The sequence below is a fragment of the Ascaphus truei genome, chromosome 6 (genome assembly GCF_040206685.1).
Source record: "Ascaphus truei isolate aAscTru1 chromosome 6, aAscTru1.hap1, whole genome shotgun sequence".
In the NCBI taxonomy this organism is placed as follows: Eukaryota; Metazoa; Chordata; class Amphibia; order Anura; family Ascaphidae; genus Ascaphus; species Ascaphus truei.
This window is the reverse complement of record NC_134488.1, coordinates 125,136,948-125,163,708: the sequence shown is the minus strand read 5'-3', so window position 1 is coordinate 125,163,708 and position 26,761 is coordinate 125,136,948. Positions and strand designations below refer to the sequence as shown.

Sequence of the window (26,761 nt, the reverse complement as noted above, 5' to 3'; positions counted from 1 at the left end):
TCACCAACTGAAAGAACACATCCAAATGATTTCCTTTGGCAAATTTAGGAAAAAAATTTGATTTGGGCTTAAATTTAGAATGAACAAAGTCTGTTGTCAATGACTTTGAAGTAGAAGGTATTTCTAAATTATTGCTACTTGTGTTTGTCCAATTTCTGGTTTCTGCTTCTTTCCCTAAAAAGAATCTCTTAAGTGTGAGTGACCTCATAAATTTTTGTGCGTCTACATAAAGACCAAATTTATTTGGTCCAATAGTGGGAGCAAAAGTAAGTCCCTTCCCTATAACTTTAATTTGACAATCCGTAAGAGTTTTGGTGCTTAGATTAAAAATATTTTTATTTTGTATACTTAATACATTTTTCTTGTTTTCCCGTAGTCTACCCCCTCGTCTCCCTCTGACATGCGTCTTTTGTATTGTTTTTTGTTTGTATTTGGAGTTGTCAGGGGGTGAAATGGGTTCCTGGTTTCCCATGAACTCATGCACCCCCTTTGTTCCAAAAAAAGGGGCTGTTCTTTCTTTTGTTCAGTGATTGGATTCTCTTTATTAGAGATATCCATAATATCACTAATCTCTAAGTGTTTGGTTTTTTCCTTAGCCTTTCCTACTTTTGGAGGATTTTTAACCTCTACTTTTTTTGTTAAAATCTGGGGTTAGAAACCAGCATGTGTTTTGGGGTAATTGTCACTAAACCTCCCCCTATATGAAGTATCCATTGTGGAGGTAGATGTAGGTTTATTGTCTTTGGGATCAGGACTACCTTGTGGTTTAAGGCCCTTTTTGGAGTTTTTATTCCAGGTCCTTTCAATCCCTTTTTCATAATCATCCTGATCCCTCCTAAACTTTTGCAATTTGATTTCAATTACCTCTTTTTTTAAAACATCTATGTTTTTTTGCATTTTGGCATCTCTCTCTGTGAAATCTTTAATACTGTCTAAGGAGCCTAATTCTAATCTTAGGTCTTCTATTTCTTTGTCTAGTACTTTTAAATGTTTCTCTTGCTGTGTCATAATGATCTTAATCAAATTAAATTCATCTTGTGCACTATTCCATTTAGTTATAAAATCCTCATCGCTTAAATCCATCAATGGATTTAAGCGATGAGGATTTTATAACTAAATGGAATAGTGCACAAGATGAATGTTCTTTTAATTTGATTAAGATCATTATGACACAGCAAGAGAAACATTTAAAAGTACTAGACAAAGAAATAGAAGACCTAAGATTAGAATTAGGCTCCTTAGACAGTATTAAAGATTTCACAGAGAGAGATGCCAAAATGCAAAAAAACATAGATGTTTTTAAAAAAGAGGTAATTGAAATCAAATTGCAAAAGTTTAGGAGGGATCAGGATGATTATGAAAAAGGGATTGAAAGGACGTGGAATAAAAACTCCAAAAAGGGCCTTAAACCACAAGGTAGTCCTGATCCCAAAGACAATAAACCTACATCTACCTCCACAATGGATACTTCATATAGGGGGAGGTTTAGTGACAATTACCCCAAAACACATGCTGGTTTCTTACCCCAGATTTTAACAAAAAAAGTAGAGGTTAAAAATCCTCCAAAAGTAGGAAAGGCTAAGGAAAAAACCAAACACTTAGAGATTAGTGATATTATGGATATCTCTAATAAAGAGAATCCAATCACTGAACAAAAGAAAGAACAGCCCCCTTTTTTTGGAACAAAGGGGGTGCATGAGTTCATGGGAAACCAGGAACCCATTTCACCCCCTGACAACTCCAAATACAAACAAAAAACAATACAAAAGACGCATGTCAGAGGGAGACGAGGGGGTAGACTACGGGAAAACAAGAAAAATGTATTAAGTATACAAAATAAAAATATTTTTAATCTAAGCACCAAAACTCTTACGGATTGTCAAATTAAAGTTATAGGGAAGGGACTTACTTTTGCTCCCACTATTGGAACAAATAAATTTGGTCTTTATGTAGACGCACAAAAATGTATGAGGTCACTCACACTTAAGAGATTCTTTTTAGGGAAAGAAGCAGAAACCAGAAATTGGACAAACACAAGTAGCAATAATTTAGAAATACCTTCTACTTCAAAGTCATTGACAACAGACTTTGTTCATTCTAAATTTAAGCCCAAATCCAATTTTTTTCCTAAATTTGCCAAAGGAAATCATTTGGATGTGTTCTTTCAGTTGGTGACCAAAGATTTAGAGGCCCTAACCACAAATAGGACAAAACAACACTCTAATCTAACGAAAGAGGAAAAAATAGCACTAGAGGAATTGTCATTGGATAAAACAATAGTTATAAAACCTGCCGACAAGGGAGGAGGTGTGGTTATCATGGATCACGAATATTACATGAATGAATCCAATAGGATTTTGGGGGATACTGACACATATCAGAAACTAAAATCTAACCCCACACCTATTTTTAAAAAAGAATTACAATCTCTCCTAGAAGATGGTAGAAGACGGGGAATACTGGAAGATCAAGAGTTCCAATTTTTAAATATAGAGGACCCAGTTTTCCCCGTCTTCTACTGCTTACCAAAAATTCATAAGAATTCTACACATCCACCTGGGAGACCAATTATCTCCGGTATAGGGTCTCTGACAGCCAATGTATCGGAATATTTGGATAGCTTTCTACAGAATATTGTTAAGAAGCAAAAATCCTATTTAAAGGATACAACAGATGTAATTCTAGCTCTTAGAGATATCCAATGGCAAGAACACTACCTATTGGTCACAACTGATGTTACAGCACTATACACATCTATTAGACACAAAGATGGATGTAGAGCTGTTAAGTATTTTCTAGAACAGGAAGGTACCATTCCAAAGGTTCAAATTGATTTTTTGATAACTTGTATTGAATTTGTCCTGAAGAAAAACTTTTTCTGGTTTTGTGAAGAATTCTATTTACAGCTGTGTGGGACCGCCATGGGGACCAAATTTGCCCCCAGCTATGCCAATCTGTTGATGGCCATGTGGGAAGATCACTACATATGGTCTTGGATAGGTCTGGACGCAAATCTGGTCACATGGCGGCGCTATATAGATGACATCATCTTTATATGGAAGGGTACAGTAGAGGACTTGGATGTATTCCTCCTGTACCTCAACAATAATGAATTGAATCTTAAATTCACTTCTTCCATAAGTTCCTCTAGTATAAACTTCTTGGATCTTACCATATATCTGGAGGGTAATAGCATCAAAACAAAAAACTTCTTTAAAGAAGTTGATGCAAATAATTACATTTTGCAATCCAGCTGTCATTTAAACAAGTGGATTGCAAACATACCCTACGGACAATACCGTAGAATTAAAAGAAATTGTTCTGATAATACAATATTCAAAGAACAATCTATGGTATTGACCAAGAAGTTTGCTGAGAGAAAATACAAAGATGATGTGGTCAAAAAAGCTTGGTTTAGGGCAACAAATACACCAAGGGAAACCATGCTTATCCCCGCAGCCAAAAATGCACCGTGATGTAATACATGTACCATTCATTACGCAGTACAATAGGGATGCATATAAGATTAACAACATTCTGAATTCCCATTGGTCTGTTTTAAAAAATGACCCTATTCTAGGACAACACTTACCTGAAAGAGTTAAAATGGTGTATAAAAAAGCTCCAAATATTAAAAGCATTGTAGCCCCCAGTGCCCTTAGAAAGGGTCCTGTACATACTCGCTCCAGTTGGCTAGATCCTCCTAAGGGATTTTATACCTGTAGAATGTGCACTTCATGTAAATTCAGTTCTAAGGATATCAATAGTTTTCAATCACATGTGACACATAAAAAATATAACATTCAACAACATTTGAATTGTAGATCAAATTTTGTTATTTATCTTATTGAATGCACATGTGGGCTACAGTATATTGGCAAAACTATTCGCCCCCTTAGAACTAGAATATTAGAACACATTAGCAACATTAAAAGAAAAGTAACAACACACAGTGTTTCTAATCACTTTTTATTGATGCACAACTCAGACCCTAAAGGGTTAACATTCAAAGCGATTGAGCAAGTTATGCCCCATTGGAGAGGTGGTAATAGGAATACAGCCCTTCTTAAAAGGGAATCATTTTGGATGTTTGAGCTAAATACATTGGCACCCTCAGGTTTAAATTTGGATTTTGATCTTAAACCATTTTTATAACATATATAAACATCATTATTACTATGGTTTTTGTCTCATCCACTAATTATGTTTCATCTTTGTTCTTTCCATTAGATTTTGTTCCTTCTACTTAAATTTGCGTCATTATATTTTATGTATTTTATTTATTTTAGCTTTTTTAGGGATAGTAATAAATGTCATCATATCCTTAGGATTTTTGAGTCTGTGCATATGTCAGATGCAACAGATTTAATTTTGCCTATAGCTTAGGCTATCCACCAATGGCTATTAAATGCCATTTTTTATCTTATGTGTAAACATGTTTTTAATCAAGTACTCATATATTAAATGTTTTAACCTGTATCACCTGCATCTATGTAGATATACTGATTGCTTTTACCTAGATGTATTAATTGTCTATATCAGCAGCATTTGGCCATCTCAATTAAATGTGTTCCATTATCCAATTCACTCCCCACCTATGAGAGTAGAGATTAGAGTATATAAATTGCTCATACACTATGGAAAATCACTCCTGAAGAAACCTACAAGGTGAAACGCGTAGAGTGATGCCCTGAGACGAAACCGGAGCCTCTGAGAGCGGATGACGTCACTTCCGGTCCTCGGTGAGACGCATCCGTGACACGCATAGCTGAACAGAGGAAAAGCAGAGACACCACTCTCCCGGTCTTGCAGAGATCCACTTTGTGATCTACACGCTTGTTTCTTTCCATCACCATGTGAGTTGATTGGATTTTGCTTGTTTTTATAAATATTCTATGTACAGTCTGCACTATGTCCGGTTCATTTTATATCTAAGGGGACGCAAGTGTACCAGAGCGCTACAGTATACCTGATTAGCAGTGCGGTTCCTATCCTACTAATTGGCCTCATCCCATGGGTTAAAGATACCTTTATATGCCTGCGTACTTCTCACGTTTGTGAGTATTCTGAGCACCTAACCACAGCCATTTATCACACAAAGTTCACACAATACTGCACCATAAGTTTGTTGTCTTTCTTTATTTTCCACATGATTTGCGCTTCTTGATGATTTTCACCCTTCACTTGCCTACGAGGATTGAAAGAGCAGTCCTGCATCAAGTCACAGCAGCATTGAATACACGTGGTTGTATAAGTATCACTGTTTATTTTCTTATCTATTTTAACACTGTGGGTTTATTTGATGTTGATTTAAACCATATACACTGAGCGCCACATTTTGATAAGTTTATACACAATTATTTAAATGTAGGACATGTTTTATATTTTTTACATACAGGGTTGTTACCTTAGGTCTGCGGGGACCTATGGAGATCATCTGAGGACCCACGGACGCCCATGGGTACCACCTGCGGACCCATGGGGGACACCTGCGGGAAAGAACCGGGGACCCCACAGCTGGGTTAGGGGACATTAGATTGTCGCTTTTAATTCTTGTGTATTTTTTGCAGCACCGGAGGGCAGGGACTGGGTGAGGATGAGGACGACCTTCATTGTGGATGCCTGGCAGGGGTGAGTGCAAGATGTATTTATTTTATTTTTGCTGCTTCTTGTATTTGAAATGGGCAAATGCATTATTATCCATGTGTGGATAATAGTAATTTTGCCCATTACTGAATGTGTTAGGGTGCGGAGCGTGTATTTATTTTAAACAATTTATGTATATTTTAATTATTTTTTAGGGCATAGAATTGGTACTGCTAGCAAGTGTGGACCCCTGGAGACCTCTGGGGACCACGCAAGGGCCACCGCCGTCCTGTAGTATAATTCCTGTGCATCCCCAAACACTTCAGCTATGTTATATATGCTAGGGGGAATAGGAGTTGTTGGGGACACAGGGGGTGGATGTGTTGTGTATTGCAATGTTAATTGGGGGCAATTGGGGCAATTGGGGCGAATAATCGGGTGCCGGTATCTCATTGTTTACATGTCACACGTCACGCGACGTGGACGCAATAAAAATGGCGGCGATACTGGCACCCGATGCCACATACCCTGCCGAAATTGCTTTTTTTTGCCACTTACTGCATAGACCCCAGTGTCTATAAGTGTCCTATCATTGAAAGTGGTATGGGAATAAGGAGTGGGTTACATTACACAGAACTGTATAACACATGCATGCATGTATATCTTTATTAATATAGCACATCTATTTAAATAGCGCTTCACAGCAGTAACATGTGACATAATAATATAACACATAATGGGAATAAGTGCTTCAAACTTAAAAGTAACAATAGGTAATGGAGTCGCAGCCCAGAAGAGCTTGTCATCTAAGTGGTAAATAGGAAAAACATATAGAGAAAGCAGAAGGTGGTCTGAGTTTGCAAGGGGTCAACATCGATGAATGAGTTGTATGGTATCAGCCATGGAACTACCTGCTTCATTAAATAGGTGTGTTCTTAGATGAGTCTTAAAGGTGGAGAGAGGGTGTTAGTCGGATTTGATGGGAAGGGTATACCAGAGGTGTGGGGCAGTGATTGAGAGGTTTTAGGTGGGAAAGGGCATTAGATACAAAAGGGGTAGAGTGAAGACATCCTTGAGCAGAGCGTATTGCTTTAGCAATAGCCTCGGATTTCAGTACATTGAATTAGCTTAAATACAAACTGGCACTGCCTTGTTATTGCTAAATACTACGGAAGCTGCAAAACACCATTCGACAGCATCAGCCACGGGGGCGGCAACATGCAATGAAGGAGTTGGGTGTTGAACTTTTTTTCTCGTGGTTATAGGAACAGTAAGTCTTGCTACATCTGTATGTACTAAGCTGATCTACAAACTAAAGCTTCATTAAAAAGACAACATTTATAATGAGAAACATAAACTAACATAAACTAAAGACTCAAGAAAAAGACAACATTTATCATGAGAAACATATTTATTGAGCAGATTATACAAACATAACTGACACACATCATAAATGTACTATATAAGTATACCTGTATATACTGTAAGATAAAGCTGATGGAGATTGGCAATACATTGCGTGAGGTAAATCTAAACAAGAACCCAACAAAATGTTTTATTGCATCAATACACTCTAGGAATCAGATTACAGTCAGATAATTATACATAACATTTTACCTGGGGTTTGTCTAAAGTGATCACTAAGATTCTGTTTATGATTATTAAACATGTCACAGGCTCTTGCTTATGTAGGTAGTTGCGGTAAATTAACCCGACACAGCTCCTGGATTTCCCATTGCTAATTCATTGCCGGTCAATCATTGCAGTTCACATACTGTAGTAAGAAAAAGCAAGTGTGTGTGTAAGTGTAAGTGTTTGTGTAACTGTAAGGGTGTGTATAACTGTGTGTGTACCAACCTTTGTGTACTTGTTCCAAGCTGTAAACTCTGTTGTTAGTTATCGCACCATTCGGGTTTGATGCATTTGCCCTCATAGCGAACAAGATCTGGGTTACATTGGCATCCTGGTCTACACTTCTCTGCACAACTTTGTCTACTACTAATATCACCACAACCGGGTTCTTCACAGGGCCGGTAGCAAGCTACAAAGCCCTCATACTTTGTGCATTGCGCACAATCCCTTTGCGGTATACATCTGTTAGAGTCGGGATGTTCTTGAACATAGCCTTCAATACAACCGCATCCAGGCCGACAACGACGAGGATTACATTCAACCTGTACATCGCCACAGCTTACAGGACAAGGTCTGCAGCGGCGATAAAACATCTGGTTGCGTCCACATCCACCCCAGGGTCCACCGAAGGGTCCACCGAAGGGGCCACCGAAGGGTCCACCATGCCCATGATCACCACCAAAACTCGCTGCGGAGACAAAAACAGTAAAAATTAGAAACAGTGAAAGTGAAGTGAGCACAAAAGCATTACAAGTTCATTTATCAAACGTGATGCAATATTCATGATTGGTTTTGCATATATTTAAGCAGCAAAGCTGGATACGTTTTCAGTAAAGAGCTATAATACTGTATAGTAGGTGGTATAAACTGAACAATTGTGTAAAGAGTGCAACATTTGACTTATCCAATATTAGAGTTACATATGGGTGTGATTATTATTATAAAGATACATTTAACATTTTTAACGTTTTTTGGATGTTAAGATTTAAAATAATAATCCTGATACAACACAATAACAATGCAATGTAACTGTTTTTTCGTGTCCTTCACACAGTAGCATGAATTTTAGCGCAATTGTTTGACACATACTGTAGGTGTAAATACAAAGTGGTGCAATTCTCCAGATGTTCAATATCAAAGACAACATCCTACTGATTTCATTGTAATTATAGTTGTGTGATACATACTGTATTCCCCAGAATTGCACTACTTCTGTCTGGATATGGATGAAATAACTGATGGTAGGACAACTACTAGAACATACTGAATTAGAAGGGAATAGACTGCAACAGTGTGTGCCTCTGACAGTAATTATAATAGTTATACAGTAAGCGCTGAAAAAGATGCATTTTTCCAAGTGGTCACAGAAATTCTCTTCCTTGTTGCAATTATAAAATTATACAAGGAGAGTGAGATTTATGAATGTTATTTGGAATTATTCTGGGCCTGTTATTAAAGTCCTGTTAGGGTATAGTCTATGCTATATATAAGGTATGCAACTGTTGGATGTTAATAGATGACCAATGTCCAGATTATTCCAAACGAATTGTAGTTCAGATGGACTCCCTATGCATGAAAAGAGAGGAAAAGACAAACAGCATAATACAGATTTTATGATTTGACAGCACTAAAAAGTGCTGGAAGGAAGCCTCTGAGATAGGTGAAATTAAGGTAAGTGATAAAAAGGAAAGCACATTTATTACAAATTATAATAACATACTGTATAAAATGTGCAACAGGAACAGCAATCTGACTACTGCACAATATAGGTCCAATGGTGGTCTGCTGCAAAAAATCAGAGCCCTATTTACTGGATGTAGGTAGGATGTACGCAGTGGATATGTTTAAGAGAATATCCTGTCTCATCAATGGCAAAACAGTCCCCGCGACTCAGCTGATGGCGGCATGATGACGGTGCTGGAATGTGCCGATGTCTGCACAGGTCCCTCCTACTGCCTCCTGTCATTTCCACAGGCTCACCTCTCCAATCTCGCGAGAGGGGTTGAAGCTATTTCCAGTATTAAGGAAGTTCAGCTACAGGCTGTCAGTGCGTGTCAGCTTCAATGCGCTGATTCAGTAGGGCTATGCAGGGCCAACAAAGATTAACCCTACGCGTTTCGAGATTTTGCTCTCTTCATCAGGGGTGTAATGCGGCAGAATGCTTACTCTGTTCTTAAATAGTCCTGTAATCAACGTAATACCTGTTACACATGTGTATATCAACTACACATGTGCTATTGATCATAGTAACTTAACAATTAAATCTCTGGGCTTCTAAAGATGGTAAAAACATCAAAGACTGAAATTCTGAAATACATCTATAAACACACTAAAAGTGTTAGCTTGTCTAGTGTAAAGTACACAGCTATGTAACAAGAATAAATAGAGATTGGTAAATGGGAGTGATTTTCCCTAGCTGGACAATGTTTCCTGTCTGTTTTTAAATATAAAAAATCATTCTGATAAAATCTTACAAACATGTAACACATTATGGATCTTAATTTATACAAACTGCAATATTAGTTATAAGTAGCTACTAATATATACATATAGTTACTACTATGCAAACATCCCTCATAATAGATGCTAGAATGTGAAACAGGGCAATTCATTACATATATTGAATTTTCATCACAAACCTCAAAATTGGATTTTTGACCGTTTGGTCCAAATTAGACCCCATAGTTGTAAAATTATAATCTACCATTAGATCCAAGTATGATATAATCATTCTATGATGTATAATATTCCTATGTCTAGTATAAAGACCATTTATTTAAATTGTATTGACTATTACTAATTATAGGCTAAAGCAGTCAAATTCAGGGCATTATTGAAATCCCTGCTCTCTGATTGGTTAAAATTCTGGGCATTATCCAATCAGTAATGGCCCGGAATTTTGGCAGCTTGCCAAGTTTTTCAGCCAATCAGCTTTCAGGTTTCATTCACAAAGAGTGAAATTTGCACTTAGACAGGGGAGGTGATTGGACAGAACACACCAGCAAGGCACTGACTCCTCCCCCACCCTGTCTGCAGAGAGCTCCGCACAGGAGAGTGAAGGGAAAGGTTTGTGTGTCTGCTGAGTGTGTTTTGTGGGTGTAAAGGGGGTCAGCAGAGTGTTTTATTAGTGTGTGTCATCTGTTGATGTGTGTTTGTGGGTGTAGAGGGGGCAGCAGAGTCTTGTTGGTGTGTTTCTGCTGTGAGTGTTTTGTTGGTGTAGAGGGGGAGCTGCAGTGTGTGTATGTCTTCAGTGTGTATTGTGATTGGAGGAGGGTGCAGAGTGATTTTTTGGTGTGTGTCTGCAGTGTGTGGGTTTACAGGGGGCTGCAATGGGTGTAGAGGGGGGCTGCTGGTGTGTGTTTTGTGGATGTAGAGGAGGCAGAGCCTGTTTTTTTTATTTGTGTGTATCTCTGCAGTGTGTGTTTTTGTAGGTGCAGAGGGGTGGCTGCAGTGTGTGTTTTGTGGGTGGAGGAGGGCTGCATAGTGTTTTGTGTGTGTGTGACTGCAGTGTGTGGGTTTACATGGGGGCTGCAGTGGGTGTAGAGGGGGCTGCTGGTGTGTTTTATTGATGTAGAGGGCCAGCAGTCTGTTTTGCTAGTGTGTGTGTCTGCAGTGTGTTTTGTGAGTGTAGAGGGTGGAGGAGGTCTGCAGTATGTTTTGTAGGTGTAGAGGAGGGGGGCTGCACAGTGTGTAGAGGTTACTGCAGAGTGTGTTTGTGTATATAGGGGGGGTTACAGAGTGTGTCTGTGTGTATAGGAGGACTGCAGTGTGTGTGTATAGATGGGGCTATGTATATGTACAATTTTTTTAAATAAACTTGCAGTAAAAGTATAAGAATGTAGACAATCATGCTGAAAAAATCAATATGACTACAAAAATTTATATTTTTTATGAAAAACTAAAAAAAAAAAAAAAAAAAGCCTACCTTTAGCCTATAATAGTAGTAATCCCCTCAGAACAGGTCATTATTGGCCAGTAATGCCCTGTTCTTCGGGGATTATTACTTAATTAGCGCTATTTAGAAAAAGAAGTTCTCAAATACAGATCAGAATCAGTGACCAAAAATACCATGACATATTATGTCGTAAGAAAAATCCATGTATGGTGCAGCTAATGGCCACATGGATATTACATGATTGCAATACAGAGGATTAGATATAATCAGAAAACAGGAGAGAAGTGAAAGGCAGAACTGACCATCTTATTTGACCTAAGAGCAGAACTTTGAAACCTTGCAAAAAGACTTTAAGATCGAATTCGATATTCAAACCACTTGGAGCTAGAGTTTTCATCTCGTAGATCGAAAATGATTCTCTCATCGCCACAAAAATTAGTTTGGTCACCTCCTCTCCAATGAGGAGAGGGTGCTTCAATGGCTTTACACACAAGCCCCCTTGGATTTTGTCCATGTACAAATAAAAAATGATTAGATACGTTCTGAGTGGTCAACCCCTTTATGATATTTATATACTGTATGTGCTCGTATAGCCTCCATTTCATGGATCTCGTGGTCATACCCATGTTCTGCAGACCACAGGGACATTCTAAAAGATAAATGACAAATTGATACTGCAATTGATATATGATGAAATGTTGTATACACGTCACGTGACATTGGATTTGAAAATTCAGGATTTTACACTAAACTTGTAGGCTATGCAATGAGTGCAGATAAAGTAAGTTTTACTACCTGGTAGTTTTATTTTATTGTTGTGTGTTATTGGACAGCTTGGTGCTAATCTACATTGTAGATTACGTGCCTTAGTGAATAACATTTTAGGTTGTTCTGGCAGTATAGTAATCAGATCTTGATCTTTCCTAAGGATTGGCCAATACATTCTGAATGTTTTTCTTATCGATGATGCCATCTGATTATATTGGGTTATGAAAGGCACATTCTCAATGATACTATTGACCTTCTTTTTGTATGTCAGAAGCAGGTCTCTGTCAATTGAGTGCACCTGAGAGATTGTGTCATCTAATTTCTCTGAGGAATCATTTCTTTCCATAAATTTGGTTTTGAGTTCTGAAACCTCTCTGTTAAATATCATTGCTTGTACTGTTGCGTTTTAATATGATAAATTGTCTTTTTGGAATATTCTTAATCCAAGATGGTTTGTGGTGACTACCATTAAATAATTATTGGCCTGTACTGTCTTGAAATATGTTTTAGTTTGAATTTTATTGCCTACTACAAATATTTCTAAGTCGAGAAATTCTATTGTGTGACTATGACGTTTACAAGTGAATTTTAGATTATTGCTGTTGTGATTTAAATACAAAATAAACACAAATCTAATTCTTCTACACTAACTTTCCATATAAACAAAATGTCATCGATATAGCGAAGCCAGATCACCAGGTTTGCACCGAGAGGGCAGTTGGACCAGTTGTAATTGTCCTCCCACATGCCCATAAACAAATTGGCATAACTAGGTGCGATCCATGGCACTCATGGCCATGCCACATACATGCAAATAATAATGGTGACTGAAATTTAAAAAATTATGTGTAAGTATGAATCTAATATTATCTATTAAAAATGATCTAGGTGATGGTGTCATGTGAGAATCTTTTTGGAGAGTATTGAAAATGGCTCCAAGGTGTCTTGTGTGTAAAGCCATTGAAACATCCTCTCTTCATTGGAGAGGAGGCGATCAAACAAATTTTGGGGCGAGAAGAGAATCATTTTGGATCTACGAGTTGAAAACTCTAGCTCCAAGTGGTTTGAATATCGAATTCGATCTTAAAGAGTTCTTGTGAGGTTTCAAAGTTCTGCTCTTAGGTCAAATAGGATGGTCAGTTCTGCCTTTCACTTCTCTCCTTTTTTCTGATTTTTTCTTTTTCTCTGTATTGCAATCATTTAATATCCATAATATAGATAATAGACAGCACACTGAAGAAAGTTTAATATAATGTTATTTGCAGGGTGCAATAAGGAACAACGAGAGGACCCCAGTTCCTCCCAATACAATATATACACTGAAATGTTCCAGCACTCACTGACTATTTGCAGAAAGGTCAAAACCAGAGTATGTAAGAAAAAACGAATTTAATGAAGACAAGATAAACAAAAAACCTGGAATAATGTCACATCGGCAAGGAATACACAATGGACCCTAGGTGTAGTGAATTGGTGTCAAATACACAAGGGAGACGATACCACAGGATCCAGTAAGTAGGGCTCTGATTTTTTGCAGCAGACCTCCATTGGACTACAGTATATTGTCCAATAGTCAGATTGCTGTTCCTATTGCACATTTTATACTGTGTGTTATTATAATTATTATAATTTTTTATAAATATACTTCCCCTTTGACCACTTACCTTCATTTCACCTATCTCTGACGCTTCCTTCCAGCAATTTTTAGTGCTGTCAAATCATCAAATCTGTATTATGCTGTTTTGTCTTTCCTCTTTTTTCATGCATTGGGAGTCCATGTGTACTACAATTCGTTTGTAATAATCTGGACATTGGTCATCAATTAACATCCAACGGTTTTATACAGTAACTTATATTTATAGCCTAGGCTATATCCTACCGGGACTTTAATTACAGACGCCGAATATATTTTTCTTTGTTTTGCACTGTCACTATCTGACACAAGTAGTCAGTTATATATTAATCAGTAAGTCACCCATAACAAATTATTTGTGGTTATTTGGGTTTATTTCAATTTTTAGATTAGTTACTTTATATTATACACTTGTTAGCGCTACTTTTTTCCCTCTTTGTTGGGGAGGAATTCTTCTGGATACAATGATTGCACCTCTCTGGCACTCCTCTGCACAGCTCTTACAGACTGGCTGGCCGGTTGGATTAATGCTGCGGATTTCCTGATTTAATCTGTAATCAACCGGGCCGCAAAATGTACTGATTTGTGGCAACAGCCGAGCAGCAAATTTCAGCATTTTGGTCTGCGGTGCCGGGGACAATAAGTTTGTCTACATCTGTATAAGAGGTGTAACAATTATCATCCCTGGACTCAGTATGATATATACATGTGTAGCGGTCATGTAAAATGGCTACAGTCATCTCTCCTGCTGACAGTAAGGCCTGGTAAGTTGTGGGCATGCCAGCAGTAATTATGGAGGTTTGCCCTCACACCCTGGTGGGTTGCCCTGTGTATGGATGGGAGTGGTCACATGCTCTGACTCCATGGTTAGTGATGTCAGAGGTGTGTCAGCTTCCAGAGTGTACATAAGGCACAGCACTGTGTCTAAAAGTTAGTTCTGTGTCCTGTCCTGAGTTCTGCTAAGTTCTGCCAGGGTTCTATCTGAGTCCTGAGTTATGTTATAGTAGCTGAGAAGGAAGACTGTGTCCAGGGACCTGGCACAGGGTAAAGACATCCCGGCTGGGATAGGGAATCCCTATTAAAGGAGAATTACACCTTTCAAAGGGAAGCACTGAGGGACAATGAGTGGCTAAAGAAACTACTGCGAGGGGCAGTTAGCCCACCTCAACCAATAAAGATGCTCTTAATCACAAACCCTCTCGTGTACATGTGTGGAGTGAATGTACAGAGAGGAGCACCACAGAGGAGTTCCTCGCCAGGACCATCCCCAAGTGACCGAAGGGACCCTGATGAGGTGGAGGTGCTGCACTGGAACTAGGTAGGACTCAACACACTACCTCAGCTGCCTGTCTGGATGGGTCCTCCCCACACCATCATGCGGGAGACTCAGGAGTCCTGTTGCCAACAGGTGCACCACCAGACACTACCACACTGTAATGGGGACCGGTTAGACCACAGGGGCCAATGTGAGATTGGGTGGGTCAGGCCAGGTCACAAAACCCGTTACATTTGGAGGCGAGCTGCTGAGATCAGATCTGTCGTCAGGACAGGCTCTAGCTAGGCACACTGGGAAACAGGGAGAGCGTCTGCTGCCACTCTGTGCTGCGTAGGGACGGACCTAGGGGTGGTCAGGGGCTGGCAGGGTATTGTCAGTTTGCAGGGACGACCTAGGGGCCTGAAAGGAGTGAGGGGTCTGGAGCCGGGCTATAGCTGACCGAGTCACTTTGAGGTAGTGCTAGTTGGTAGGACGCCAGAAGGGATAGCCTGTTAACGTGGTCAGGAATCCTGGAGAGGGTCTGCGCTAGGCTGACCAAGAGAGGTAGACGCCCCAAGTACTGCATGGCAGAGCCAGAGTACTCTAGCCCATTCCAGACACTTACCATAGGGAGCACAGACTGGGAGGAAGGAGTTACAGCAGACACTGAGAGAGTGAGCCTAGCCTGAGGTAGTGCAACATGAGTCCAGCCTAGATCAGGTACACATGTGGTGGTGCATCTGAGCAATCTTTATTGTACTGGTGTGGTGGCTGCCCCGCAGAGCGGAGCCCCATGTACGATAATTGGTACGAGAGTGTGACAACCCAAGGAATGGAGGATCCGCGTGGTGCGGAGAGCCCAAAATGGCGACCAGAGGCTGATGGGGAAGGCACCCGTGGCGTGCGCCCCACTGAAGAGCAAACTGTCGCTGAGCTGTCTTTAACTAATCTGCTCTGGAGTGGAGCGAAGGCTGTGGCTGCCCCGTTTTTGGCCTGTCTGGGACACCGAGGGGCCACCCTTGAAGAGTGTGAGGACATTGTGATAACTGGGGGGGAACCCAGCGAGAAGAGCAAACAAACTGACATTTCGGGCTTAAAAGCCAACCAAAATGGCGATTCCCGCTTGCTAGGGAGACCGCATGGTCCAGTCGCAGAGAAAATGGCTGATACAGAACTTGCAAAAAGCTGGCCGGGAATGGCGCGAACAGCAGAGCCCCGCCCTGATGGGGGGTATGGCGCGAAAGCTATGGCTGCGCCTTCATGGACAGTGACTCACTCGGCCCCTGTGCTGAGTCAACCGCTTAGTCTATGGGACCCTCCCCTGATTTCCACCAGGGGGAGTGACTTTCAATTATGGCCTGTGGGAATGCACCCCCTGGGCCCAGGGACTGATATCCAGACGGCGCCACTACAAGAAGTAGTTCCGGCCGCGGAGGTAACGTGCAAAAAGGAGGGATATTTTGCACAAAAAGCAGCAGCTAGGAGAAGGCGGGAACTAGCCGCGGCCCAAGAATCCCACACTGATGAGGAAATTGGCGCGAAAACGCAGACCGCGCCCACCAGGACTGAGAAAGGTGCGGCCTTAATCAAGGGGCATACTATTCCCCTGTGGGATCCGCCCATAATTGCAACCCCTGGGGGCGGGTTCCAGCTATGCCAGCGGAAGGAGGAGCCGAAGCAGGAAGTGGCTGGCCCAGAAGCTTCTACCGGTCAGTTGCGAGGAACCACTGACCTTGAGAGACCCATACTGAAAGTGGTCCCTACCAAAAGAATGGCCTGCTCCTCCACTGTGGGAACTATGTTCTCCACCCAGCCCTACTCGGTACCCGGCGGGGTACTGGTAGTCAGGGTGGCTAACACCGAGACGGTGGTCGGGCTCTGCCTACAATGCGGGCTGCCCGGAGGCATTGTTAATACGGCGGCACGCTGCCCACAATGCGGGACACTATACTTATGGCCGATGCCGACGTTCATTCCAATTCAATCTGCTGACCCCCCGGGGGATACGGCTAGGCGCTCCGCCGAGTCCCCTGGTGCACTGTGAATCAATCGTGCAAGTCCCGGAGAAAGGGGACTGGAGTCGATAAAATCGGCTGGGTCAGCGGCAACCGAGACGGTCGGGTCACTTCCCGACCGCACTGAGAAAAGACTATCGCCCCGATCGGTGACCCCTAAGTCAGGGAAGGGGGATTACTCGGATGAGGATCTCCGCGAGCTAGCGGAGGTGAAATCGAGGCCCAGGACAGAAAAGGGGAGGTCGACACCCCGTAGCGTGAGTAGCAGCCTGGAAAGCAGGGCGTCCCCCGCAGATCGGCGAGCCGAGAGACGGATTCCCTCCGCCTCAGGACACGGTGGCGACGGGCGAGAGACGCCTACACCCCTGCGGAATGGTAAGAAAAAGCCATTCACTTACCTTGCTCCGGTAGATGGTGTTACGGAAACAAGGCAGTGCCAGGCCCAAGACGCACGTGCGGAGGAGATACCACTTCCGGTGGAGACGACAGCGGAGCTTCCCGGATGTCGTCATCGAGGAAGAGATCCCGCATGGGGGTCCAACACAAGATGGCGGCGCTTCCGATTCCGGGGAGGACATGACTTCCGGTGGCGACGGCGGAACAGACGGGAAAGACGCAGCGACGCTTCGGCGATCGGGGGAAGGTCCCCGATCACCTCAAAGGCCCAGGAGTTGGATGAGCGATCCGAGGACTGAGGAGGGTGAGATATCCTCATTGGACCAGTCTACGGACAGCCGAGAACGGGTCGTAACCCCGTGGGGTCCAATCGCTTGCCCTTATGTCCCATCCCACGCCCTAGATAAAACCCCTGTCCCGGTCGCCTGTTCCACGGGATCGCCGCCTAGTCTGGAACTTGTGGACATACCTTTGGGGGGGGAGGAGAGACGGACTGGGGAACGACAGCGCAGTTGCGCTACGGAGGGCATTTCTCGGGGAGGGGGAGAATTAGGCAAGGCCGCGGTAGGCCGGTGGTTGCCCCCTGTGAACCCCGAACCAGTGAAAAAGGCCCTGGGATCATCACGGTGGTCTGTACCACGATCGGCACGGACATCGGGGGTATTCTCTGGGGGGGATGAAAGCGATTCAGGGGAGTCGCATAAGTTTAAGGAGCACCGTTGGTGGGCCCCACTCTTTGAAGGATATGCCGCATGGATGGACCGCACTCGGTTTCTCATCCGGAGGGAGGATGTGGTAGATTATTGGTGGGCCGTAGGAGAGTTCACCCCTGAACAGCGAGACAGAGAGCTGCAGGAACGGTGGTATAAGCTTGAGCACAGGGAGATTGAGCCCATGGGTCCCGACACACTGTCCGATCCTGTGGATCCTGATGAACACCTATCATGGGTGCTACCTGGGAGGGCAGGTAGGGCTGACCTAATTAAGGTCAGTAGGGCGGAACGGGCAATAATGGCTCGATACAAGTCTTCCCACGGGTTGGAGTACCCTTATGTCCCTGAACCCCTCATGGAGGAGATAGAAGAGAACAGGGAAAGGTGGCTTAGGGAAACCATCGAAATGTACCTAGTCAATAAGGGGAGTGAAGTTACTGGAAGGAGGGCAGAGGACAGAATAGATCACCTGATGCGAGTTTGGAGTATAGGGAGGAATATACACAAGCACAGGGTGACCTATAGGCCCGAGAGGGGACTGCCTAGGCACTATCATGTCACGGTCCTGGACATGGGTGGTAGAGAGGTTAAGAAACCTGACCCGAGCCACTATTATTAGGGGGTACTAAGGCATTTTGCAGGCTCGTGGCTGCTGGTCGGGGCGGGCTTGGCGGAATGTACTGTAGACATTTTGTTATGGTATTATGAAAATTTGTATGTGAAGTTAACATAATTATGTCATGTGTTACAGTGCTTCCTGGAAGAAGGCGTACAAATTTAGGTCCCTGCGAGGACGATGGGATTCACCAGGGGGAGAATGTAGCGTCATGTAAAATGGCTACAGTCATCTCTCCTGCTGACAGTAAGGCCTGGTAAGTTGTGGGCATGCCAGCAGTAATTATGGAGGTTTGCCCTCACACCCTGGTGGGGTGCCCTGTGTATGGATGGGAGTGGTCACATGCTCTGACTCCATGGTTAGTGATGTCAGAGGTGTGTCAGCTTCCAGAGTGTACATAAGGCACAGCACTGTGTCTAAAAGTTAGTTCTGTGTCCTGTCCTGAGTTCTGCTAAGTTCTGCCAGGGTTCTATCTGAGTCCTGAGTTATGTTATAGTAGCTGAGAAGGAAGACTGTGTCCAGGGACCTGGCACAGGGTAAAGACATCCCGGCTGGGATAGGGAATCCCTATTAAAGGAGAATTACACCTTTCAAAGGGAAGCACTGAGGGACAATGAGTGGCTAAAGAAACTACTGTGAGGGGCAGTTAGCCCACCTCAACCAATAAAGATGCTCTTAATCACAAACCCTCTCGTGTACATGTGTGGAGTGAATGAACAGAGAGGAGCACCACAGAGGAGTTCCTCGCCAGGACCATCCCCAAGTGACCGAAGGGACCCTGATGAGGTGGAGGCGCTGCACTGGAACTAGGTAGGACTCAACACACTACCTCAGCTGCCTGTCTGGACGGGTCCTCCCCACACCATCATGCGGGAGACTCAGGAGTCCTGTTGCCAACAGGTGCACCACCAGACACTACCACACTGTAATGGGGACCGGTTAGACCACAGGGGCCAATGTGAGATTGGGTGGGTCAAGCCGGGTCACAAAACCCGTTACACATGTATAAATAATATTATCAAATAACTGCATTATTACTAAATAAACACACTCAAAGGAGAGACCTATGAGGTTTGACACGTTCTGTAAACAAGAACTTCCATGTTAGCACCATAAAGGTACAACAATACTGGCCAATTTTCCCTATTTACAGTATAAGAAGACTCTTTCATAGTACAGTAAAAATGTTCCCCATGAAAGATATCAATTTATCTGGAACCCACCGTGTGTCTAGTATAGGAAAGCCACAGTGTGCTTTTCTACACCATTAAAGTCAATGCATCCATCACTCAAAGTTACATCGTTTCATTATAGATAAAAAAAAACTTATGTCCTTTGAGTTCAACTTACTGTATGTTACATTTAAATGACACATACTTTTCCTATATTTGTACTTACAGTATATTGAACCAGAGTAAGGCAAACAAAAAAACCCCAGTGAAACATTAGCGTAGAGTATAATGTCTCATATGGGGAAAAATAAATTATTTCCAGACTCGAAAACTGGCAATCAGATTTCTCCCTGGATAAACATCCTTCACATGTTTTCTTTTTTTCAGAAATGATCTACATAAACTGTATACCTTTCTTTTGTAAGAAGATGTGCAACCTTTAATTGAAGATTTTCATTGTATCTGCCATCACAGTCTCCATTGGTATTGAATTCTACATTGTAACTACCCTTACTGTAAAGAACCTTCCTTTGTTGATGGTGAATTCTTCTTTCCTCCAACCTTAAGGGATGTCCATGTCGTTTTTTTGTACTGCCCTTGCGATGAATATTTATTTGGAAAGCTCCTAGTATTGACATTGAATATATTTATATAAACTTATCATAGTCTTTCTTAGACACCATTTAGCTAGTTTTCCTAATAAGTCTGAGTTTCTATCCACTTTATACATTTGGTGGCTCTCTCTAACTTTTCTACTTCCATATTTATTTATTTTAGTTTGCATGCAGCACAACCCAAAGTAAACTCCATATTAAAGGTGTGGTCTCACTAATACTTTATAAAGGGGCATCATTATGCTTTCTTCCTTTCCAGACATACAATAGGTAAGATCTTATTTGATTTGCAGTTACTGTCTGACATTGGGCACTATTGCTAAGCCTGCTGTCTAGAAGCACTTCTCAAGCCTTCTCCATCAAGTAATGACCTAATTTCTCCCCATTTAATTTGTAAGTAGCCTATTTATTTTTGTTTCCCAAACCCTCACCTGCTATTTACCTGCCCAAATGTTCCATTTTATTTAAGTTCATGTGGAAAGAAATTCCATCCTGCTCTGATTTTACTACCTGTCGCAATTTAGTGTCAGCAACAAAGATGGAGACTTTGCTCTCAAAGCCAACCTTGTGGTCATTAATAAACAAGTTAAAAAGCAATGGCCTCAGTGTATAAATTTGAGTTACTCCCCTTACAACTTTAGCCCAACTTCCATTTATGACAAATCTCTGTTGTCTATTCTTCAACCAGTTTTCAATTCAGTTGCAGATATTTTTTACCCATACCATGTTGTGCCATCAATAGAATTACCAGCTTGGAACTACCAGTTACACACACACACACACACACACACACACACACACACACACACACACACACACACACACACACACACACACACACACACACACACACACACACACACACACACACACACACACACACACACACACACACACACACACACACACACACACACACACACACACATTTCTCACTATCTTCATCAACATGGCTTGACAGCCAATTCATGAATATAACTGATTTTAAGAGCTGGAGAATATGTAACACAAATTCATTTTTCCATGCAGTTATATCAGTATTTTTGATTTCATATACTGTATTAACACAAAATCACCAAATGATCCAATGAAAACTAGTGCGTTGCTTTGCATACCTTCAATATTGTCATTAGCGTTCAGTGGTTTTGCTTCAGTTTTGGCTAATGCAGCTGTGGTTGGTACAGGTTTGACTGGTGGGGCTACAGCTGCTGATGTCAGTAACATCACAGGCAACACTGTTGATAGAAAATAATAGTTTAACATGATATCCACTTAAAATGAATGAAAATGTGCTGCTAATCAATACAGCAGGCATCAGTACTCTTTTTACTTTGCTTTCTGATAAATAGCCAAACTGTTTTTGTTATAATAATTCCCCCCGTGCAGGTTTGTACTCACCCAATGCCAGTGACAGTGTGATGAGGGCCCTGTGCAGCATCCTGACCTGTGAGGGACAGATACAGGACTCACATGAGAGGTGGTTCTGGTCCCCTCCCCAGGACAGTACATTAACACCACAATCACAGCTCTCCCACTCCTAATTACATTCACATTCTAAAGAACATATTACCATCCCATCTCACCTCTATCACCAACACAGCAATCTCTCTGTATGTTGTTCTTCTGACGATGTGGCAAGAGTGAGCTTAACAAACCTATTAAGGATCCTGCTTTTTATAGGCAAGTGGTGAGCCTGGGGAATGTAAAAGATAAATAAAACGACTGATTTGCATATACTGTAGCTGTCAATATTATTTAGATACTTTATTGCTACATACTTCCTCATCATTTGCAGGGGAACAGTAGTAATTGAGTTAATTGTAGGAACATGAAAAAAAGGGTTGGTATGTACATATTGTCCTGTATGAAAAGTTGTTCTATATTCTTATTAAACAAAACAAAGAAATCAATTCCACGAAATTAAATTTTGGTCCACCCTGTTTGTTTTGTGGTAAGACTTGTGTAGTTTTTTCTTTAGATGCACAATTCTGGGAGGTACAATAAATGGTGGGTTGCTGATTTAAACCCTGTGATACCGAATTCTTTGCAAAGCCGGATGTCATTTATTTATAAAGACCAACATGCATTTGTGCTGCTTGTTTAACATGCCAGTACTGTACGTCAACTCTATTTTTTAGATTAATAAATCAGTATATGGTGACATTTGAAGATGCAGAAGTGTTACGTTCTCTGCATGATTTAATAAAGTTTGGATTCTGTGAAAGAAATATGTTCCTGGATACACACATTTTAAACCTTTTACCCTGCGTGTAAACACATATTATGTTAATTTAATGATATGTTGTTTCTCTGTACAGCTTTCTCATAATTTGATTATCTTCTTTCCTTCTGGGAGGAACCTACAACGCCCAAATGAAAGAAGACATGTTGAATGCCAACTCTGACAAGTATAAGGTGTGAAATCGAAATGAAAGTGTCATAGAATATTTGGGGCCCTGTGAATATAAGATTAATCCTCCAAATTAAAATATGTGCCTAATAAGTAGGATTTGCATATTGCACAATGCTTTGCAGGTTCATTTAGCACTAAAGGGGTTAAAAAGTACAACCCATCCAATGTGACTTCCCTTAAAGTGAGCTCAAGGTGATGTCAGAGTTACATAATAGATGAGGTTCAAAAAAGACATATGTGCATCGTGTTCAATATGTTATATTCATATGCATACACTAGAGCTTTGAAAATGAATATTTCTCCCAAACAAATGAACAAAAATACAGAAATGTTGTCAAAAGCAATAAGCCAAAAAGCAGGTGCAGATAGACACAATGAGAAGCCACTCACTCTCACGTAATGCAGAGAGAAAAGGAAAGTCTGTGCCCTCTGATAAAGCTTACATTGAAGATGAGGTTGAGAAAAGACATACAGTATGTGCATCGTGTTCAATCTATGTTACATGTAGTTGTCTGAGACACTCATCCTATATTTGAATTCATACACTAGAGCCTTGAAAATGAATATTGCTCCAAAACAAGTGAAAAAAAATAAGGAGAAAAAATAGTTGTCAACAGTAATAAGGCAAAAAGCAGGTTCAGACAAAATGGGAGCCCACTCACACTCACGTAATACCGCAAGAAATGTAAAGTCTATGCACTGTGGAAAAGCTTAACAAATATTTTAGCATTTTGCGGCGATCCACGTTTTAAGATGAACAAAAATCAAAAACGTCAGATATTAAAAATAAAGAAACACATTCTTAATCCAAAGGTGGGGTATGCATAAATGGACGTTTCAGGTCACTTATGCAGACCCTTCCTCAGCGTTCAAATGAAACAATCTTATCGCATGATGTTGAATATATTTGTAAATACTTATCTTAAGGGGCTATGCACTAAGCAGTGATAAGTCGTTTTAAGATCGATATGTGGCTTTTAAGGCCGATACAGGCTGCTGCGCGAGTCACTAAGCAGTGATAACAGCGCTTTATCAGCCTTAAAAGGCATTCTCCTGGCCTGTGAAAAAAATCCGCCCGACCAGGCAAAAAAGGCAAATGCGCCGTTTTTTGCTAGTCAGCGGGATTCTCTAAACAGCGCTAACTCAATCGTGTCTTAAAAACCCGACGGAAAAACGCGCCAGCTAAAGTCTGGCGCAAAAGAAGCTGGACTTAGAAAAAATTCTTTGTTTACCTTTTTCAGGCCCCCCAATCAATACAACAGGCCGGCGTGTGTCCCCGGCTGATCCCCGTGGGTGTCCCCAGGTGATCCCCGCGGGTGTCCCCAGGTGATACCCGCGGGTGTACGGGGGTCACCGCTGGCCTGCGGTACCAATGGTGTGCCTCAAAAAAATAAACAATACTTTTAAATAAATACACCCACCTCGCCCCCCCTCCCCCCGCCCCCTAACACATACAGTATAGTAATGGGCAAAATTAATATTATCTACATATGGATAATAGTGCATTTGCCCATTTAAAATATATTAATCAGCATAAATAAAGTAAATCAATCTTGCACTCACCCTTGCCAGGCTGCCACGATGAAGGCCGTCCTCATCCTCAACCCATCCATGTCCTCCGTTACGAATAAAAAGAGACAATCTAATGTCCCCTAACCCCTTAATCACGTTAGCGGTTAGTAACCGCTATAGTAATTAAGGGGTTAACCCACCATTCCCCACTTCCCACCCGGGAGGGATTGACTGATTTTAACCAACCATTACTGACTGTACAGTATGTTTTAGAAACACTGGGGGCTATGCACTAAGCTCCGTTAAGTCACTTTTAGACCGCAAAGTGCTCTTCGATCGTGATTTTTGGCTCAACCCGATGCACTAAGCAACGCAAACAGGCTCTTTGCGGTCTAAAAATGACTTTTTTCAGGAAATTTTTCTAAGTCCAACTTTGCTCGATCGCAGCCCTGTTTGCGTGAAATTCTGCCCTTAAGCGGGATGCACTAAGCAACGCAACCTTAGCAAACGCGAAAGTTGCGTTGATCGGAATACGCCAGGTCAGTGTAGACGCAAAGAAATCTGGACATAGAAAAAATTCTTGCTTTTTATTTTTGCAATGTAGAAAATGGCTAAAGCGCTCAAATGCAGGTACAATGAGTAAGATAAGCCAAACCACTAAACCAGGGTACTGATAAAAATGATATACTACTTAATGTGCAATAGTATGGGTACTATCCTCCTGAAGACAGGTGGTAGATGGTACAAGCGAAAGGTGCGTTGATCAGAATACGCCAGGTCAGTGTAGACGCAAAGAAATCTGGACATAGAAAAAATTCTTGCTTTTTATTTTTGCATGCGCAAAACCCATACAGCAGGCCGGCGGGTGTCCCCGGCTAACCCCGCGGGGGTCCCGACGGAGCCCGGGGGTCATGCGGGTGTCCCCGGCTGACCCCGCGGGTTCCCCGGGGTCCCCGGCTCACCAAGTGGGGTTCCCTGTGGGAGTCCGGGGGTCCCCGCGGCCGTCCCGGGGTGTCTGCGGCGCCTCGGGTGGTTCTCACGGGGGTCTGGGGAATTCACAAGTGCTCACAACAGGTCCGCGGTGCCGCCACGGATGTGGGACCACCGGTTCTTCCCCGCACACTACGGGTCCGCGGTGCCCCACGGATGTGAGGCCACCGGTTCATCCCCGCAGGTGTCACTCGTGGAACCACCAGCCTGATACCCGTGAGATACCAGAAGATACCGCAAGTGGTCTCCAGAGGTCTCACGCAGAACCAAGGAACCAACCCTTAATGTAAAATAAATAAACCGGACCTATACATACCCCCCCTCCCCCCCAACACCTACAGTACAATAATGTGCCAAATAACTATTATCCAGATATGGATAATAGATTATTTGCCCATTATTAAACACATAAAACATGCATAAATCAAAACATGCATTTTAACCTTAAAAATACCACAGTGCATGTTAAAATAGATCCAGCAGCCATTGCAAATATAAAAAAAAAAAACTGTAGCTACACAGATGTCTATGAAATGTCACACAATTGCATTGAGTGTGTACATGATGCAATTTAATCTGTGCATCATATAACACTATGCAAAATATATATAACAATAAAATACACTATGAACAATGTCCCCTAACCACCAATGCCATCCTGAAAATCAATTAGAAACTAACCAATATCAATACAATTAGCATAAATCAATTAATCCATTTCCTCAAACAATTAAAATACAATACAAATCAATAATACAATTCCCTATTCAATTGCTAAAGCCAAACCATTGCCAAAACAATTCTAGTTTAAAGTAACTACTGTACCATCATTCTAATCTTACTACCATAAAGAAGCCATTAGCTAAATACAAATTACATTATTCACAACAATGACAAAATAAAGATGCTAAATACATTATCCATACATGAAAAGAACCTACAGTAAACATGAGCCAAACAATCAGTTATTATCCCTCTATGTCTATCCATACAGATAGATAAACATAGCATACAGGGCATAAAATACAATGCATTTACATACAAAATTCACATACAATACACCCATTCAGTGTCCGTGAATGTATTATATATATAGATACATTAACGGGCATTAAATGGGAGTGAAAAAATAAAAACATGAATGAAAAATCATAAAAACCTGTAAAAGTAAAAATAATAAACTTTTCTTTTGTTTACTCACCATTAGATGTCCACTTTCCGAAATCCAAGCAACCCGGAAGCACAGGAACCAATCCACAGGTAAGCCATAAAATAAAAACCATAACAAATCCACGTCTGTGTCTTCTGTCTTCTTTGGGGTCTTCTGGGGTCTTCTGGGGTCTTCTTCCATCTTCTTCTGTCTTCTTCTGTCTTCCAGCTTCTTCCGTCTTCTTACACCACGCCCCTTCTTCTCTTCTTAGGAGGGGAGATGTTCCCTCCTCGGCGACTAGCTTCAAAATGAGGCGACATAGGCTTTTATAGGCCTATGACATCACATTTTGGTCAAATGTTTCCCATGGTCCTGATTGGGCCGTGAAAAACATGTGATTT

General features: G+C 41.7%; 1 protein-coding gene across 2 annotated transcripts in view; it reads right to left on the bottom strand.

Annotated features, from left to right (window-relative positions):
* The window catches only part of LOC142497840 (serine protease inhibitor swm-1-like), a 135,196-nt gene extending 113,192 nt beyond the window's left edge, over positions 1 to 22,004 (bottom strand). The window contains exons 1-4 of one of the 2 annotated variants that reach the window (XM_075606202.1): positions 21,879 to 21,999; positions 21,694 to 21,739; positions 21,411 to 21,530; positions 6,979 to 7,906 (exon numbers count right to left, since the gene is read on the bottom strand). In XM_075606202.1, coding sequence (XP_075462317.1) covers positions 7,479 to 7,906; positions 21,411 to 21,530; positions 21,694 to 21,733 — 588 coding nt within the window. In that variant the 5' untranslated portion in view covers positions 21,734 to 21,739; positions 21,879 to 21,999 and the 3' untranslated portion in view covers positions 6,979 to 7,478. Of the gene's footprint in view, positions 1 to 6,978; positions 7,907 to 21,410; positions 21,531 to 21,693; positions 21,740 to 21,878 lie in introns of those variants that run through there. The other variant, XM_075606206.1, reaches the window with a different exon arrangement.
* Positions 22,005 to 26,761: the final 4,757 nt, after the last annotated feature.